Source organism: Centruroides vittatus, unplaced genomic scaffold, assembly GCF_030686945.1.
Source record: "Centruroides vittatus isolate TY-2023 unplaced genomic scaffold, ASM3068694v2 contig_866, whole genome shotgun sequence".
Taxonomy (NCBI): Eukaryota; Metazoa; Arthropoda; class Arachnida; order Scorpiones; family Buthidae; genus Centruroides; species Centruroides vittatus.
In genome coordinates this window covers 1,232,480-1,253,825 of record NW_027122565.1, presented here as the reverse complement: position 1 = coordinate 1,253,825, position 21,346 = coordinate 1,232,480, and the positions used below count along the sequence as shown (strand labels likewise).

Here is a 21,346-nt window from a genome sequence, read left to right as displayed (position 1 = left end):
AATATATTTACCTTCAATTGCTTTTAATCTTTCTTCAGCTCTCCTTGCTCTTTCCCTCTTTTCTTTTTCTTTTCTTTCTTTTTCATCTTCCATTTTCTTTTGTTCAAGTTCTTCTAATTTCTTCCTTTCTTCTTCTGCAGCCAATAATGCTGCTATTTGTTCCTACAGAAAGATTTAAAAGTTCACTAAAAATTCTCTACAATCTCTCTTCTTTACTATTAATATTATAATTACAGTAAAAGTTTTCCTGGCCAAAGTGTATTACTAGACATATTAGGTAGCCACTTTTTTTGGGCCAAATCTCAAACAACAGAACCAAACTAATACATAATTTAAATACTTAATTGGGACAGTAACAGAAAAGGAATTTAGCAATTTTTATATATTTTAGAGATTTTTTGAAAATGTCAACACTACATACATTAATATTTGGCAAAACTAGTGTGATGCAAATCAGTTATCTATCGTCATGAGTCTGGCAAGTACATGTCTGCTTAAGAGTCTGCCATTACTATAGTATTGTACCTAGCAACATTCATTTACAGTGTAGATTTTATTTAAAATTTTTAAATCTTTGCCAAGAAATGATTTTACACTTTCAAATAAAATTGCTTTGCTGGATAAAATTAAAAGCCAGCCATTGAATACAAGCTATCAAAGACTTGCTGATATGACTGGTTTATCAAAATCTACCATTGTGCATCTCCTACAATAGGAAAATCAACTGCGTGAGGAGTGGGCATTACAGAAAGAAATTTCAAGAACATCCAAAAGAAAGTGTGATGAGAAAAGGATCTAGAAATCAAAGAAGCATTAGATCAATGGTTTTCTATAGTTAGCAGGCAAGGCACGACATCAGCAGCCCAGTGTTGAAGGTGAAGTCAGAGAAGTGCTAAAAAACTAAGCCACAATGATTTTAAAGCAACTGATGGTTGGTTGTCAATGAAAAGCGATACACAATATGAAAAAGTGTGGCTAATATAAGTGCTAAACATAATGGCAAAAGATTAAAATCCCTACTTTTTTAGACAATTTCTGTTCAGATGATATTTTCAATGCTGATGAAACTGGCCTTTATTGTTATGCGCTGCCAGATGGCTCCCTGTGTTATAAGCACATTGCACTGTCAGAGTATAAAAGGGCAATGGACCACATTACTGTATTATGCTGCACAAATATGTCAGGTATGACAAACAAACTACTAATGATAGGAAAAAATGCTAAGCCTAGCTGCTTTAAGGGGTTAAGAATAGAGAGTTTACCAGTAGAGTACCATGCCAATACAGTAGACCCCCTATAACACGGTAGATACATTCCGTGTTGTACAAGTCACTTAAATAGATGAGCCAATCACAGCCTGGCATGTGTGCAGTTTAGGGGCTGCGGCTTTTTGAAAGGTTTTCTTAAATAAAATTAAATTGATTCTAGATTAATTTGACTCAACATTTCCAAATCACGTATAATTTTTTCAGAATAATCCATATAAACTATGCTATAAACAAAAAATTGTAGGATTACTTACCGAGTGTGCACCGTTCGACGATGCCATTGCTTAAGCTTGTTTTCATCATGGAGCGGTTTCATCGAACGGTGGACGCATGTTTCCTGATCAGCAAATTTTTCGCAAAAAAATAACTTAACTTTGGAGACATCATTAATAAAAATATAATTTTTATGGCCATTGAATAATAAATGTTTTTTAGTAGGTCCAGTGCTCGTTTAAACTCAACGGTTTGTACAATATCCACTATTGGTCCAGATTCGACCAGTCCTGTCGCGACACGAGTCAACGATGACGTTTTACTGTGTTATACGAGTCTCTTTTAGCGTGTTATACGAATACAACCGCAATTTTTTCACCGTGTTATACGAATCCGTGTTATAGGGGGGTCTACTGTATTAATGTGTGGAGGATTCTGAAATTTTTCGGAATTGGCTTATGATTTGGGACGTAAAATTACAATGTAAGCAAAAGAAAATTTTGTTGCTTCTCAATAATTGTGCTGCACACCTTCATTTAGATAATCTAAAAAATAAAGGCCGGAATTTCTTAATACAATATCCTTAGTGCAACTAGTGGATGTAGGGGGTAATAAAAGATTTAAAGACATATTGAGGAAAACTGGTTAATTACATACTGGAATCCATTGATGAAAATCTGTTAACAAGTTCATCAACAGCCAGAGAGATCAGTGCAAAAATTTCCATTTTGCAAGCAATACAGTTTGTCGCTGACAGTTGGTGAGATATAAAAAGCAACACAATACAAAACTGCTTTGCTGTTTGTGGTTTAAAACCTTTGGAGATTCCTTAAATTTTGAGTAGTGAGGAAAATGAAGGCATACTGCAAGTTCCTATCATTAATAATGAAGAATTTTGAACAATCGATGACAATTTACCATGTTATGATGAAAATGAAAAACTTTGAGGATGCAATTGTGGAAGTCATTAAATCCAAATGTCAAAAATTTGATGAAAAAAAGCAATGATGAGAATGATGATCCACATGTGTTTGTGACTAATCATGAGACAAAAAATTTATAGTTGGGTTACAGTGTTATTTTATGAAATAAGGTAATGAAGGAAGCCCTACATCTGCACTAAATATGTGCACTGATTTTGTAGAACTGCAAAATTTCAGAAGCGAAAGACAGACTACACTTGATGCATTTTTGCAGAATTAAAATTTGAAATTGTAAAATTTATCATGTATATATTATTTTTCTTCACAATTTATAGTACAAATATTTTCTGTATTTTGGTTTAATAAAGCATTAAAATAGACACCTAATTATTATTTTTTTTACCTACATATAATAAATTTTAAAATAAAATATGTAATTAGTTTGTTTAATTGGGGCAGCCGCTTAATTGTGCCAAAATGGATTAGTCCCAGCTTGTTCCAATTAGGGAGAATTGACTGTATAACAAATTCTGTTTCCTAGAGGAAATTCATTCAATGGAAGTTTGATTATATATAGCCAGATGACAAATTTAAGTATAATAATAAAAAGATGCGAGTTGTTTTTTATAGTTAAAATATTTTCAATTTCAATGAAAACTGTTTTAAATATTTAAAAATAAAAAAAAAATTTTAAACAGTGAAATCTTATGAATATAGTAAAAATTCTATCAAATAAGCAAAACAAAAAAACAACTATCAATTTCCAAAAATTTAATTACCTCTTCTTGCTTTCGTTTAAATTTAGATTCCAGTCTACTAGAGCATCGTCGTGGAGCATAGCTTGAAAGTCTCCTTCTTGCATTTCGTTCCTTATACAAGATAATAGAATTAAAAAATGATTATTATATAAAGAAAATATATGCTTACTAAGTGAAAACTTTTTTCTCTGTTACCTGTTCTATTATTATATCTTGCAATTTTGGTAGAAAAGATGATATTGTTTCATATAACTTTTTATCCAATAACAGTTTGCTTTTCCTCAATGTATTTGCAAGGTTATGCCAATCATCTTCTGTTGCACAAATTATGGACCAAGCTGAATTTGATACCTCTGTTTTTCTTTACCAAAATTAATTTAACACATTAATATAATTTAATCTTTAATGAAACTTCACAAATAAGTAAATACTATATTAAATAATTTATTTTACTTTTCTAAATCTGAATGCCTTTTTGCAATCTTTCTTTCTCTATTTTTCTTACTAATTTCTATATTTTCATTTTTCTTACTTCTGAAAACAAAAATATATTTATTACATTTTAACCACAGTAAGACTATTTTTACAGCGCAGTGATGTTTACTTCTCTAATGTTTTTGGTCTTCTTAATCATCTACCTCAGGAAATTTACAATTTTAAAACAAATGAAAAGCTTTCATTCATTTTTGCATAAGCACAAATAAAAATGAGTACTTGTGGACACATAAGAATATAATCATGCATTTCAGCTTTGCTTAAAATCATTAAAAATATAAGTAATAAATTAATTCACAATCAGTTGACAGATGGCTCTGAAGTCCATGGCAAAACTAATTTATTGAAAAAAATAATGAAAGATGTCTTTTAATTAAAATATAATTAGCAAACAGAGCTGGAATTCACAGTAGTGATTAGCAATGGGTTGTTCAAACAGTTAAGAAAATCTAAATCACTAGATGGTGTGAGTGCCCAACATGTTTGTCATTTGCCTTCCTGTAGACGTAACATTGTATCTTTGCCATTCCACTACACCTGAACCATTGCACCTTTCTCAAATCTTCAGTGGCATCATTTACAGCATAAGAACTTTAATTTCATACCTGAACAGTTTTAGCCTCAGCTATTTACTCAAACTGAGCCAGAAAACTGAAACCCTCTTTCAATTAATATATAGATTATTGTATCTTGGATTATGTAAATCAATTTATAATTGTTTGTGTTGAACTAATCATGGAAAAAAGTTCTCAATATTCATTGAAAATATTTTAAGGAATAATGTCAAAATGCAGTATTATAAGGCAATATATCTTAAATAAAATACACACACATACATTTTTATTTGTCATCACCTTATAACAATGAAAGACTCGTGTACTTACCTACATCTTTGTGGAGATTCTTTATATAATCGAAGACCAAAAAAATACCAATATATGTTTCCTTCACTATCTCTTCCAATAGGTTTAATTCTTAAATTATTACCATCAACACCCTAAAAATTAAACACAATGAATTTAAAATAATTTTAAAATAAGGTAAACTTTTAAAATCTAGCTAGAATCAAAAGGTAATAAGAAATTTAATTAGCACAATGAAATACAGTAAACCCTGCTAACTCAAACTAATAGGGAATGAAATTTGTCCAAGTTATTGAGATGATTTCTCTGATGTGAAAAATGAGAAGATGCATATACAGTACAGTAATTATCACATATCAGCTCTCTACAGAAGTTTCACTGAGCTTTAATAAGTTACACTGTTGAATTTATTATTACAAGAAAGACACTCAAAAAATTTCATGACAGTACAGTATACAGTCTTTAGTAACTTAACCAACTACAGTATTGTAATGCATGGTATAGCAAAGACTTTGATATATTGAAAATATTTGTTAATTATAATTATAATTTTCTATTCTCAAAAAATTTCAACTTACTGCATATGTTTTGAAAAAATTTGTCTTAGTTGATAGGATCCAAGTAAACAGGGCTTTACTGTAAATTTTAAATTACAGTTTATAGGTTGACATTTGTAACTTAAAATGTCCTATTTGATTTTTCTTTCAATTTTCAAATGTTCTGTTTAACCTGATGATATTTATTTAATACTATTGAAAATCTTTGTTTTATATTGAGCTTTTATAATTTATATTTATAGAATGAGAAACAAACATATGAGCAATTATAAAAACATTAAATAATGAGAAACAATTATAAACTTTCTAAATATTTGGGACATCTTCCTCTTTATCAAGACAGCATACACAGCAAAGAGGAGTACAGGTTAATGGGCCAATGTTAAAAACCAAATCAGACACAAAATAAACATTGAGAAAAAACAATGTCAACACTACAAGCACCAAAGAGTGGAAATCAACTAAGTTACATGAATTGCTGCAGAAATTTAGCCCTGATAAAATTATCATTCAGATGAAACAGGATTGTTTTACCATGCCACTACAAATGGTTCTGAATTATACACATGAAGAACTGTCAAGTTAAAAAAAAAAAAAAGCAATGGATTGCATTGCCATATTGTGCTGCTGCTGTAATATGTCAGGAAGTGATAAACAGAAGTTATTAGTCATTGGAAAGCACATTAATCCATAGTGCTTTAAAGGTCATAGAAAGGTCCTCAACTGAGTGCCAACAATGGATGAATTCCAATATTTTTCTGAAATGGCTTGAGTTGGGATGCAGAACTGTTGAAAAAGTCAAGAACAGTTCTATTCTTAGACAACTCTGATACTTATTCTCATGTAGTGTGTCTGAAAAACATTCATCTGAAGTTTCTTCTGGCTAATACCAGATCCTTGATACAACTGAATATGGAAATCATAAAAAAAAATTTGAAAACATATTGCAGAAGCAATTAAAGAAACTATTTTATCATCATCTACAAAAGCAGATGAAATTACCGTATTTTACGGACTATAAGACACATCTTAATTTTTAAGCAATTTATAAAAAAAATACCTATAAGATGCTACGGACTATAAGATGCACCTGAATTTTGGAGGCAATTTTTCGAAGAAAAAAGTGCGTCTTATATTCCATAAAATACACTAGTTCTAAAATTATCATACAAGCAATACAACATGCTACTGGTAATTGAAGAAAAAGAAGCTGTAGCACAATTCAAAACTGCTTTTTTGTTTGCAGTTTTAAGACTTCAGAACAGGAAACGCCAGATATAATGAATAACAATAGTGAAATCGCTTATAAACTACAAAATGTTAGAAATCACAAAGAATTTTTATACATTGATAACAACCTTCCATGTTGCAATAAAGATGCTGATTGTGTAGATGTAATTATTGAACAAGTTACAATCAAACCTGTTTTCAAACATAATACGTTCCTAAAAGTTGTTCTAAAACAGAAACAAATTTTCCCATAAAAAAATAATACAAAATGGATTAATTTTTCCTGATTCCAAAATCAAGTTTTTTTTTCTTTTTCCTTTTTACTGTATTCATTATCTTTCTAAAAGATATTCATTAAAAGTTCTTGCATTTAATTAATACTGTTGAATATAATGCCAAATGCCAATTGTGTACTAATGAGAAATGATTAAAAAAAATTATACAATATTTAATCATAAATTTTTATTATTCAATTTGACTTAAGTACCAGTCAACACGAATTCTTGGATGCCACTTTGCCACCTATATTACATGAATGTCTATTAACATGGTTTTTATTAATTAATTTGATTTAAATTCAACTGTGGTGCATACCAAAAAACTGAATTAGTATCTTTTTCACATGTGCATTAAAATCTAATTTAAACAGCAATGTCATTGATAATTCATGTCATGATGTCTAATGATGCGAGACAATCTCAGTGCCACTAACTTCTGAATCAGTAGTCCTGTTGTTGATTGGTCAACCATCAACTTTCTTTAACATAGGAAGTAGAGGGAGTTGACCATCTGTCTCTAGTCTGTGGCCAGCTCTTGTTGTTTGGCAATTTGAGTTATCATCCAGCAACTGGTGCAATTATGAGTTTAAAATTCTGTCAGTGAACTAATTTGTTCAAAAAGTGAATCATCTGAAAACTAAGGTTTGACTGTATTTTGGAAAAACACCTAAAAACTAATGATAGTAAGGATAGTGATGGAGACAATATTCCTAATCAAGACTTGGCGACTAGAAAGCCAGAAAATTTATTCCTAAACCAAGACGATATTTTATGCAAGATGGAAGGAAGTACCATTTCTGTATTAGATGCTTGCACTGATTTTTTCCACTTGCAAAGTATAAAGAAAATGCATCAAGATATGCTCAATAAATTTCTGAAAAAATAATTCTTTTTGTTCAATGATTATATTTTAATATGTTATTTTTGAACCTGAATTTATTTACATATATGTATTCACACTGAATATTAATTCTATTTTTCAACAGTTTTTGTCTTTATTGCTCGTTTTTTTTTTTATCTTAAATTTTGTCTGTTTCCTTAAAATTTGCTTTATTGGGATAAATTGATCAGGTTCCGATGTGTTCCAATTAAGTAGAATCAACTATATTCAACAAAAATAATATGTAAATTATAACCCCCAATATTTTAATACTGTAATTAATCTGCCCAATAAAATCTGGCAGATCATTTGAAAAGATAAAATGATTATTGTTCATAACTTTCTTACTTGTAATTATCAACTCCACCAGTTACTTAACTTGAAGAATTGTTACATAACTCACAGAATCAATGTAGCTTATTTATTGTAAATTAAACTTTTTCAAAACTTTTCATGTCTCTTTGTCAAACTGATCACTAATACTTTTGAACAAGACATTCCAAGGACTTGAAACAGATTCTTTTTCTCAGAATTTCTTCATATGTTCAAAACTGTTAGGGTTCAATTTAACATTGAGACATGAAAGGTCTTAAAACATCTAATTGACAATAAATACGTTGACTCAGAGTTATTTAGCAATCTTTAAACTAAGTTCATAACTTTTTCTAAATATTTTAACTATTTACACATAAATGCTGTCACAGAAGGCATATAGAACACACAATCAAAGTTTTTCTATGCTATCTTTGTATTTTTCAATTATATCTGTTCTATATTTAATAACTGCTTAAATAGGTGAACAAATGGAAATTCCCTCTTCACAGATACTTCATAGTCTAAATATAATTGCTTTACTTTAGTATACAATATAGAAATTATTATGTTAGAACTAATTGTCAATGTTATATTTTGTATCATTCTATAAAGTAAATAAAATATAGAACCTATTTGTGGAACCTAACTACCACATTATATGAGGATTACCTGTAAATATTTGAGTATAAGGAATTACTTAGTAGTAGTTCCTTATACTCAAATAATAGTAATAGTAATTCCTTATACTCAAATAGACTGATCAGACTGATCAGACAGAAATCAGACTGATCTCTGCTTTAAATTAATATAAGTTAACAGAACAAGAAAACAAATGTTAAAAATTTATTATTATATTTATTAATGTAACTATACCTTTAAAGCTTCAGTTATATTTTGAGTATCAAGCCGATATTCACAAAGTGCATGAAGAATTTTTGCCTTTGTACGAAGTGGCAAGGAATGAAATGAAGTATTACGTGAAGGAAAAGGATGTACTCGTCCTTCTTCTTTAACCCACTTTTCTTGCAATATATCCCACAAATGATGCTCCCAATTATCTACACTGTTAAGCATAACATCATATTTAATATCCAAAAAACTTGCATCACAAAATAAAAATCAGATTATATTTTAACAGCATACAAAACCTATCAATTTTTTTTTATACTTATTTATCTTGGTTAAAATATATAAAAGTATTTAGCAAATATAAATTAGAAGTACATAAATAAAATAATTAATAAGATTATTAATGTACAAAATATTGAAATGATGATGATGATGTAGCTGTATAATCATTGTCGTCATTCATTTTTTTAAAATATGCCATTTAATAATTTATTAATTATCATAATATAATTAAATTAAATAAATTAAAAACCCAATACATTCCAGGTAACAAATCACAGCAATATTTCAGCTTCTAAGCATTTAATATTTCATAATAATTATGTTCATATTATTTTAAAACAAAATTTAACTTCATGCTTTTTGTAATGATCTAAGCAGCAGAGTTAAATAAATAAAACAAGAAATGATTTTGATAATTTCAAACTTGCATAAATTTTACTATTTATCATCATCCTACTAAAATCTATCATTAATATTAATAAAATTTTTCTTTTTTAAAGAGTGGTATTTCAGGTGTCACTTTATTTTGTCATAGGTCTTTTTCTAAACTGACTAGTAGGTTCATAACTTATTGGTCAGTTTATAATAAACTTCTTAATAAAAAAAAATAGTAGTATAAAGTAAGCTATGGAGTTGTGTAAATAACAAATAAGATATGTTAGAATGTATCAAGATGTGTGTATAATTATTGTGAGAATCCAGGGGCCATTTTTCAATACTTTTTAACAAAAAGACGCATTTATTTTAGAAACTCTTCTTTATTCTGTCCGTTTCCCACTGAAGTTAAAAATGGAAAAAAATCTAATGTTAACTTAACGGTAAACAAAACTAAAGAAGTCATGTTTATAGGGTCATCGAAGTGACAAAGTTCTTCCCCTCACATTGACCCACGAAACTATCACAAATATGTTAAAACAATCCATTGTTAAAGTGTGGGAAAGTTGACATTTAACTAAGTCCACAGGGAAAAATCTAAAAACAATCTGAAGAAATAAGAAACCTGCTAGTCGATTTTCTTTAATTTTCGTCGTCCAGCCATGACATGTCAAAGGCATTGCTGGTGTCAAACAAACAATCACCTGACCAAATTCCCACACTGGATGGGGATATAACAGCCAGACACCCATTCATTGGGGCGGGCATCTCTAGAAGCCATAAAATTATAGCTCGTCCCACCATATAGTCCTGAGGGATTACCTTTATCATCGGTGTTAGTAATTTGGGCAAGTATCGTCTCCCCGGTCCTCCAAGGATAATCTACCATCAAATGACAGACCTCACGGCAGGAGGTATGATAATTTTCCAATTGAGTAAACTCTCTCTCTCGATCAAATTAGAAACAAAGTTAGTGTCATACATAGCCTAGGACTTTGACCCCATTGATATCAGCTCATATATATATATATATATATATATATATATATGCTTAAGAACGCATACGTATAATTGTAATTGTAGCTAGTTATTGTAGATCACTTTATTTTCCTATTAAAGTTATTGTTTTTAGTCAAACTAGCATTGACTTCAATTGTTCAAATCCTATCGACTTACCTACAGCTCTCTCCAATCTTTCTAAAGCCCTCCAATAACTGTTATGAGTACAAGAATGGCAAGTTAAGATGCATTATTTCTTAACTGGTGTCAGTCCTAACAAGAGAGAGAAATTTTACGATTTCTCCATATCCAACTATAAACAAGCAGAAACAAGCCATCCAGTGACAACGTAAATGGGTTTTACCGATCCATCACTGATCAAAAGTTAGAGCTTGACTCTCTAACCCCTGGCTTCTCACATTATAAATATACTCGTATATTATAAGTAGACCTCCAACCAACATGAATCTGGTCTGGCAAATAAATAAAAAAAGGGCTGATTGGCATCCAAACAATTGCTGCTATTTTGCCAATGTAATTTCACATTATTAAAAAAGTTGTATAGCCATTTGCTTTTCTTCTTTTCTGCCACATCTTGCCACAAAGTATCCAAAGAATATTAGCATCCATTTCATCATACTTATTTCCATCATAATCCTTGTACAAAATATCTATATCTGCAGCATTAAGTTGTAGTAGTTCTTTGTAGTAATAATAGAATTTAATATTTTTATGACAAACACAACTATTAAAATTCACAAACTGACTGTTTCTCACCATATTTTGTAATGGCAAATTGAACTGTAAATATGACAACTGTTTGCAAAATGCATGTACTCATGTAGACCATTTTCACTTATAATTTAGAGATTGGCCTGCTGGAAAAAGGACGGCCTTGGACGGCAGTTAAAGTCTATCTGAAGTTGAAGTATGTGGATTCTTCGGAGGTTTTCCTGGAGAAACACAGAATATTCAGGAAGGGACGGGCAATGACAATAAACCTTCTCGGGTGGCACTAAAGGATAGTCTCTCAGACTCTCGATGTCCTCTGTTCCTTGAGTTCTTTCTTTTGTATTTCCAAGTCACATTGTCCCTTTTCACCAATAGAGAATTTTTTGTTTTAGTTCCTCATGATGCATTCTGAGTTCCCTGGGAAAGGAAATGACTCTGGGGGAGAGAAATGCACTCATCCTTCGGTAATAAAACAGAAAAAATTTTCTTTTTTCTGAGATTTAAGTAAATAAAAAAACAAGATAAAAAATGAATTTTTCTTTTGAATATTTCGTCAATTCCAATCTCTTACATCCTTATGCCTTGAGAAGTCAAGGGCCCATGGAGGAACAACCTTGGATTCTTCCACCTCCCCGACGAAGTTCAATCCCCAAATTTATCTCTCCCTCAACTAGCTGACCCTCAAATGGAGGAGGAAATTAACATCTAGAAGGAAGAAAGGATCAGGACCTTAATCTCCTCAAATAAAGTATAATCCTATCATTTTGCTTTATAATGTGAAGATTGGAATTTTTATATTGTGAACTTTTAATATTTTTATATAATTTTAATAAAGATTTTAAATACATTTTTTATAAAAAACAGAACGAAGTAAACCAAAAAGGGTTAGTTAAACGGGAAGTCAACTGATAAAACTTTCTGATAAGATCAGTTTAAACGCGATTCCCACAAGTTGAGTTCCTTGTTAAGATGAGTAAAATTTCTGTGTCACGACTGTGTCACCCATCACTTTATTGGTCCAAGGAGATCAACCCCTCTGATGAAATCAAGGAAGGGCCTGCAAAACAACCCTCCACATAAAAAGGGCTTACAATGAGTAACGATAAAGAAGTTGTCACTTGACGGATATCTACCTATTGTCGCTGAGCTCCTCATACATTTCATCATTACCGGACTATCATCACAAATCTACCTACCCAAACAATCTTCACCTATATAGGTTCCACCTACAGTTGGACTGAACCCATTTACTACGATTACAAGATATCGTCTATTATTTGATTGATGTTCACTGATACGATCATCATATACATATCTGAAAGTATTTATCCTGCCCGAGATAATTTGTAAGCTCTCTCCTCTCTCTCTAATCCTTGTAGAATTGACTACAATTGCGACTCTTCTAAATAGGAATAGTAGGAACAGTTATCGTTCTAATGAATGAGTTATGTATACAAATGATGTTCCTTTAAATAACCTATAAATCTCTTTGTCAATTAACTGTACCTAACTAAACATGTAGTTAAATAAATGGGTATTTTTGTTGTAAATCTCTCTGAGTGCTTTCCTTCCGCCATTCTCTCCATTCAGGGTCTAACCCATACGTAACTGCTCGCGCGAATTTATAATCTCTGTATCGACCTAAAAGATACAGTGGTGGCATCCTGACGGGGTATCGAAGAGATACTAGCCCAATGGTCACAATAATATCTATTTTACTATGCATCTAATATATCCTTCTTCCGTTATCCAGAGTCTACATCCAGCAAGATACAGGCCTATCATGCATATATGCATCCTTCTTCGAATTCTCCTCCTCACTCAACAATTTATGCCTCTTATGTGGAACCTACCAAAGAAACTTATAATCTACACAAAGGAGTCGTCTTTGTACACCAGGAAACTTCTTTATGACTACCAATTACTGGGTCCTCATCTCAGATATTTCCTTTGATCCATATGATGAACAATTACATCTTTTGAAACAACACATTCAATTTCTAAATACATTAGTGCAATGGCAATTATGAACCCCAGATCAAGATAATCCTGCCGCACCACAATGGACTCTATCAGCCAAAGAATTCACCGAAAATATCCAAGACACCTCGTGCACCTCTGGTAGGGGTCCTACCTCTTTGGATCGCACCCCTATTCTTATGTAAGAAAAAAAGCATCACCACCTCTCCAAGGACATAGCCAACCACCTAACATTCTGAGAAATCGCCACCAACCTCTGTGCCCATGAGTCACAAATTTATTATCCCATTTCCCACATATATATTTATGTCAAATCTATATAGTTTATCATCACATATATTACCAAGAAATATTATGTTATCCTAACTTTCTATATTTTCATGTTATAATATCCCACATATATGTAGCCTACCTTATTATTATCCAATAAATATGAATTTATTACCTATGAACATAGACTTTACTTCCGAACTGCGACTCATTATGGGTATTTACACAACACTTCAACGAGAGGAAGAGTACTTTTAATTTAGTTAATACACAACGACACGCGCTTAAATTGTATTGAATTCATAATTAATAATTGATAAATAATTATTATCTCTAACTCGCAAAAAATCGCAAAGTATTCTATGCAATGTCGTGCACTGATTTTATAAAAATGTAACTTCATCCTGATGTACACTCATTTTGATAATGAATTCCTTTTTGTACCCACCAGAGAGAGAGAGAGAGAGAGTAACCCTTTTGTCAACCTGTTTTGCATCAACCAAAATTGAACTTTTGTGTTTCGGAACAAGCACAATTTTAGAAAGTCCGAGGTGATGTAAGAGATCAGATTTGACAAAATGTTTGAAAGAAAAATTCATTTTTTATCTTGTTTTTTTATTTACTTAAATCTCAGGAAAAAAAACCTTTTTCCATTTTATTACCGAAGGATGAGTGCATTTCTCTCCCCCAGAGTCATTTCCTTTCCCAGGGAACTCAGAATGTGTCATGAGGAACTAAAACAAAAAATTCTCTATTGGTGAAAAGGGACAATGTGACTTGGAAATACAAAAGAAAGAACTCAAGGAACAGAGGACGTCGAGAGTCTGGGAGAGTATCCTTTAGTGCCACCCGAGAAGGTTTATTGTCATTGCCCGTCCCTCCCCAAATATTCTGTTTTTCTCCAGGAACACCTCCGAAGAATCCACATATTTCAACTTCAGATAGACTTTAACTACCATTCAAGGCCACAGAGACAATTCCAAAGACAATCCCAGATCTCAACCAGCGACTCCACAACCATTTGGAAAACCTGTACCCAGTGCACCAGGTATTTATAACGACATGCGATGTCATGTAAACTCTCTCTCTCAATTGGTTAGCCATGTATTCTTTTCCATCACATTAAATTAGGTATTTGAGCTGTTAACCTTGTAGTCGAGTAAGTCACTTCCAGTTCACTGCCTCTCCTCTCATCTCCATTCTGAATCTGATAACCTGAGTACACGACTGCTTGCGCAACAGCTCTTATACACCGTCTCAGCTTCTGTGTCACCCAGGACATGGTGGTGTCAGTCCTGACAAGATATCAAGGAAGTACCAATACTCTGGTCACATTAGGTTAATAATAAATTAACAACTTAGAATATTAATTAAATATATCAAAATGTGTTTAATAGACACAGCTATAAAAAACGATTTTTAAAATAAAATTGAATTTTTGGTTTAAAAATAAGAGACTTAGAGTAGTGATCTTATTAGCCTAGTAGAAATGAAATTATATTATTATTTGTATTCAGAATCAAATAAATCTTTGTATCTTATACTATTTTATTACTGTATTATTTGCAATATATTTCTGATAATGGAGATCTCTACAATTCTGCATTCTTTTTACATAAAAATTAATTTATACTTCAGTAAGGTATTATAATTTCAGTAACAGGCTGTTCTGATTTTAAAATTTTGAATTGCAAAGAATAAGAGAGTTTTATAAAAGTTTTTAAATTGATATCTTGCACAAATATTTTTTTAAATAGTATATGTAATAAATGAATTATAAACATAAAAAGAAAAGATTTACTGAAACATGACTGCATTTATCTGTCAAAAAATATGGCAAATTTTTGACACGTTCATAAAGGAAAAGTTCCATAATAGGCATACATAGACATATGAAACATGTGATGCCAGTGTCAGGTACACCTAAAGATTTTCTTTTAAAATATATCATTACATTCAGAATTTACTATTGCTTGAAGTTATTAATAACATGAAAACAAAAAAGAAAATAAACATAAAATTTTTTAATGCAAATAATATAAATAAATCATTATAAATTGTTTATAATGAAACTTTTGTATAAATAAAATTTGTGTGTATATTTATAACAATGGAATTTAAATAAATTACAAAAATTTTTGAGTTTTCAATAGTAAGAAATAAAAATATTTTATATGTTAAATTGAATCATTTCTTTACATTGTCTAGAAATATTTAGAATATGGAATTGTAAATATTTATTAGAAAAACATTCATAAAATGTAAGCATGGTATGCATACTATTGTATACATGTAATAGTTTAACCTTTTTGATAAAAACATTAAGAAAAAATTTTAATAACTAATATAAATCTAAGTAAAACATTACCTGTTCAAAAACATCAGTAACATTGATTATAAACATATTTAATACAATTAAATTATGACACCAAGAAAATAGAATGAAAAAGACTTGTTTTGTAGGTGTCCTTTGGAATGTTGAATCTAATTACTTCATTTAAACATGGCGGACCAGCTACTGCTTATCAGCTCAACATCAAAGGCAGCTACAAGTGTAAATACTCTATACTTTACTCTGGTTCACTAGGTCTATTACTTTCCCAGGAGAGAATGAACAAAGCTTTACTACCCTGACCTTGAAAGATAATACCATCCCGTGAAATTTAACACAAAACCAACATCAATCTGTGCTAGTTGAAATAATTTACAGAGTTGAAATTTCATGTTTATTTTTTGCATTTATCTATAAATAAAATCCAGCAACATTTAAATTGTGTGATTCCATCTGTTATAATGTTTTATTATTAAAACTTTTTATATTTTTAATTATTATACAATGGCAAAAAGCTTCATTTTGAGGGAAGAGATGAGTTTTATAAAAAATTATAAATGCTGATAATGAGTAAACTCGTCATTAGGTCCAACCTCCCTTTATCTTTCCACCCCATCAACTTTTAACCGCCAAAATTTAATAGCATCAATACCTCTAATACACAAGCCTGCTTACAAAAGTTCAGAAATTTTTGACAAAAGCACAGGAGTTATTAGGCTTCAAAGAGGATGAACAAAATTGTGCCCAAACATACACTAACATCCATACATACTGAAAAACCTTCCGAATTTTTTTTGAATTTCTCAATGTTTCAAGGTCCCATGTCCAAAAATTGAAAGTAAGACACAATTTGTGTGTTATTTTCTCATTGGTTTGTGTTAAATTTTAAAATTTTGTATTTTATTGTTTTTAACATTGCATAACATTTCTGTGTTTTATTCAACTGACTATATTGATTTGTTAAATTATTGTATTTTGTAACTATAAATAGAAGTCAAAAACTTTTTAATTCATTAAATTCATTTGCTGTATACAAATAAAGCATTTCTGTTATTTCTGTAGTTCTCATCCAATTTGTATGTATATCATTAATAGGAAAAGATAATTTCAAAATACTTACTTAATATTTGTGTCATAGTATCCTTGAAGAAGAGCAATAATTAATTTCTGAAGTGAAATACAATCATCATTTTCTACTGAGAGAAAAGATCTTTCCAAATCCTAAAAATATTTGTAAATAAATGGATTTATTAATATATTTCAAATTTTATTTTAAATGTTAACTTTGGTATTACTCTTCATATTCTTAAGTTACAAATACTTAATATTCATAAACCTATCTAGGATGAGATTTATAATATAAAGTAAAACCTCACTTTGTGGCCACTTGATATTTCCCTGTAAAACTGCATAAATTAATATAAATCAAACTCCATCTTGGTGGCTACTCACTTACCAAGAAAGATCCTAAAGTGACATTTATGCCCATTGACGAGGACAATATAACAAAAATTTATGCTCCCAAACTCAACATTGTTTAAAATGTTTTAAATAGAACTGATCATCTTTGCTATAGTTTTGGAACAGTTGGCTGAGATCCCTCCAACAAATGATATTCAAATAAAATAAATCTTTATTTACACTTGAAAAATTAAATTTAGAATTTAGTAAGAAGAAAGACAATCACATATTTGTTCAATAGTTTTATACAAATTGTATAAAACTATTTGTATAAATAAGTACAAAATACAATAAGTATAAAACTATTTTTGTATAAAACTAAAGTTTTATACAAAAATAGTTTTATACTTATTGTATTTTGTAAAAACATTTTGTAAATTAGTGATGATCAGTCTATATTATTGGTCACCGATATGTCAATGTACCTTAACAGTGGGAGAAGTTGACAAAATAATAATAATAAAAAAAGTCAATGGACTATTGCTAGGCATGGATAGATGAAAGTGAAATGGCAGCATTAGTTAGGAAGAAAAATGGGATGGAGTAAACAAGCAAAGGAAAATAGACTATGATGGCAGTAGTTAATGCAACAAGTTAGATATGCAAGAGAGGAAAAAAGGAAGCCCTTGTTCCTGCTATTTAAACCTATGTTAGTAAAAGTTTTGTTATAAATTTCCACTTTTCTATGATACTGGAGTGGGAGAATTGAGAGAGAGATCCAATGATTCTGACATCTGTCAATCTACCTCAGACCAGAAAGTTGTATAAAGAAAGATAAAACAGTAGCAGATTCTTCTGTTTTAATATCATCATTAAATTTTACGTACTGCCGATTGAAAATCAGAAGCTTATTGTACGTAAGGAAAATTAAGAGGAAAATTAGAATGCCTGAGAATTATCTCAGGCATACCTTTCAAACTACATATAGGTTAAGTGACATTTTCAATGGTAACTTCAGAAGTGTAGCATTTAAGGTGATGCAGATTATATTCAAGAAATTACAGAATGATTAAAATAGTAGCCATGAATCTTCCATGCATATTTGTCTTGGTTAGACAAACATTTTGCCATTTTGCTAACAAAATCATAATTGAAGATAAAAAATGAAGAAAATAAATCAAAATTATAATGTTAACTCTACAGTATAGAAATTCATTTTATATTAATTAAAGTAACATTTGTAAATAATTTAAATTATTATTAAATAGTTAAGTTTGTGCAAAGATTTAATATTATGTTTTCTAAACAGTAATTGGATGATAAAGAAAAATGAATATCAGAATCCCTATTAGATAGTCTGATATTACAATTCATCAGGTCTTGACTATATAAGAAAGCTCATATTTAGTTGAATAAGGTATAATTAAAAATATATAATAGATATTCAACTTTATGGGGAGAAAAACTTTTATTCTGTATGAAAAACTTACCTGCATTAATTTTAAAATAACTATTATAATTTTATTATTTAAACTTTTTAATAAACTTAAAGTATTCACTATTTTATTCTAAACATTTTTATTATACAAGATAATTTAAATTATTGTTGGGGTTTCCACTTCTTATAATTTTTCAATCAAACAACAAAATAAAATTGCTTTTCAGAATGAAAGTTTAACTCAAAGTTTTATTATGTATAGAATCAATAGCACAGAATGCTAAACTTCTACATGTGCACTATTTGTGAAATATACAATTTCTAAGCAATACTCAATCTTCTCCAAGTGTTCTCCAGCATTTGCAGTATAACCATCTCTATAAAAATTTCTAAGTTTCAGTTCATTGAAGTACATTGTAAACAATATCCTTCATGTATCCTCACAGGACAAAATCAAGTGGCATAATATTGGGTAACCACAGAAGCCATAAAATCAATCTACCAGATGCAATCCAGTACCCAAGAAAATGAATGTCAAGAAATTCAGACAATAAGAGTACCTTGCTGGAACACAACATTTGGATTATCTCCAAAAATAGGACTGTTTTGAAAAACCAAAGTACACACATTGCTTTCTCTTCAACATTTGGCATTTTGAAGTAAGATGTCATATCTCCTAGAAATCAATGTGGTAAGTACAGCACTGCCAAATGAAACTTTTTGAGTTACACTTTCATATTTTGTAAGCAAAAAATCATTGTTGTTTCTGGTTGTAAAATTACAGAACAGAAACTCTAACAATAATTTCTGAATTTTAATAATATTTTTAATTGTTTTAGTAATACAGTCGACTCACCTTAAAACAAACACCAGTAAAGCAAATTCTTACATTAAAGCGAATTTTGCTGTTGTCCTGGAAAAATGCCATTCTCACAACATTAATTTTCACCTGGTAAGTGAACAAAAATTTTGCCAAAATTCATTAAACTGAACTCTAAATTACCTTCACAACCCCCAAAAAATAAGGTTATTTCCAATAATGGTTACTTTTTACACTTTTCAACAATAATAATAAAAAGTGGTACTGTACTAAATGTTCCAATTTGAATAGAATAGATTTTCTTCTACTAACCAAAGATGAATTTGACCTCCAATTGTAGAAGAATTCAAACATCTGGTTTTAGCAGACCATTCTATCTCCTCAGAAAATAGGGGTTATAAGGTTTAAGGATAGTCCCTTTAAATGGATGCAGTGCTAGTTTGCATATCAGGGAGTGCATACAGTAATGCCAAATTTGGCTCCTTTTATACTCTTTTGGTGCCAAAAAATATTTTCTACTTTTTCAAACAATCTTCAACAGAAAAAAATTACAGATTTGTTTAACCACTCTGATATACTACTAGGCACTTAAACAGCAAATACCATCTCATTTTGTTTGATTTGAGAATCATTTAGAACATTCATTTATTTTTTTAAATAAATTTAATTTTACTTAACTTTATTTAGTAAATTAACTCAAAATATTCTAATTTAGAGATTTTGATTGTTTATTAAGCCTTAACTCCCAAAATTAAACAATATTGACCTGAGCCTGAAAATTGTTAATGTGAATTTTCAATAAAGTGAACTAACTACTGTTCCCCTAGTGATTCGTATTAACGTGAGTTGACTGTATTATGTTAAGAACTGTTTTACCAACCTCAATATCAAATTCTAGAAGATTAAATGCAGCTTTGAAAACTGAACAAAAATGTGCAATACTTGGAATTTCCCACCAACTTTGTATATCTGAAATTATATATATAAATTCTTACTAATATATCTTATTTTAAAAAATGTTAACAGTAAATGAATAACAAACCTAAATCATTACATTTCCATAAAATACATGGATGACTAGATATGCTCTAACTTATTTAGATCAGTAATTAGCAACCTTTTCTAGATGTAAACTGAAAGAGAACTTTTTAAGCTTTCTGTGGGCCACATACATTTTTCTCTTATGTAGTTGCAGGTTTTAGGCCTGCTGAGTATCAACATATTCCTAACCATCAGTACATTAGTTAGTAAAATAATATATGTTAATGATATGCATTTTTGAACTTCAATTACTTTGAATCTCCAAACTATTAATATGATAAGTTTTCTTTGACTTTTCAATTCCCATAAGTAGTTTATAAATAGTTAATTGTAACATTTATATAAATGCTATTAGTATTATAACTCCAAATGCCATTCTTTGAAGACAGAAGAGCAGGTAGAGTGAGGGCACCCTCTTGCCTTTGGGATGAGACAGTTCTTGAAGCCATTAACCAGAAGCTGGAGAACACAACAGGAAGCTATTCAATTAAAGTCCTAGTGGTATCTAAAGTAAAGCAACCATAAAGTAAACAAAAGTTAAACATCAGTCTCTACATTACTGGTTATGAGCCATAGACCCAAAGTCTGACAAAGGAGGAAAAAATATTTGAGCCTCTCAGGTCAATCAGTGAAATCCTAGTACAATAAAGAAAATCAAAATTGCAACATGGAATGTAAAAACATTGATGAACTTGAGAAAATTAGTAGTGGTCAAGAATGAAATATCTAGGAATAAAATTCAAATTATAGGACCATGAAACAAGATGAAAGGGAATTGGTGATTTTTATAGTGGTTACACCAGAATAATTCATAGTGGAAGAAAAAATGGTGAAAGGAATGCAGTCAGTAATGCTTAGCAAAGAATGAACACAAAGTGTATGTAATACATACCATTGCTTGTAATTGCTTTTCTTAGAAACTTCATTGCAAGTACCGGTACTTGTACAAAAAGCACTTTGATATCCAAAGTTGCAAAAGGTTGCCAAATTTTTTATTTCACTGATTTATCCAAAAATTATATTACTGTCAGATGCAAAAATCAGAAT

The 21,346-nt window shown here is 30.1% G+C and overlaps 1 protein-coding gene across 1 annotated transcript in view; it reads right to left on the bottom strand.

Moving 5' to 3' along the window:
- The window catches only part of LOC136982868 (chromatin remodeling regulator CECR2-like), a 43,572-nt gene that overhangs the window by 14,368 nt on the left and 7,858 nt on the right, over positions 1-21,346 (bottom strand). Inside the window, exons 2-9 of the mRNA XM_067279419.1 lie at positions 20,139-20,227; positions 16,720-16,820; positions 8,654-8,843; positions 4,542-4,654; positions 3,616-3,696; positions 3,358-3,523; positions 3,184-3,273; positions 12-162 (exon numbers count right to left, since the gene is read on the bottom strand). Of these exons, the coding sequence (XP_067135520.1) occupies positions 12-162; positions 3,184-3,273; positions 3,358-3,523; positions 3,616-3,696; positions 4,542-4,654; positions 8,654-8,843; positions 16,720-16,820; positions 20,139-20,227 (981 nt within the window). The remainder of the gene's footprint in view (positions 1-11; positions 163-3,183; positions 3,274-3,357; positions 3,524-3,615; positions 3,697-4,541; positions 4,655-8,653; positions 8,844-16,719; positions 16,821-20,138; positions 20,228-21,346) is intronic.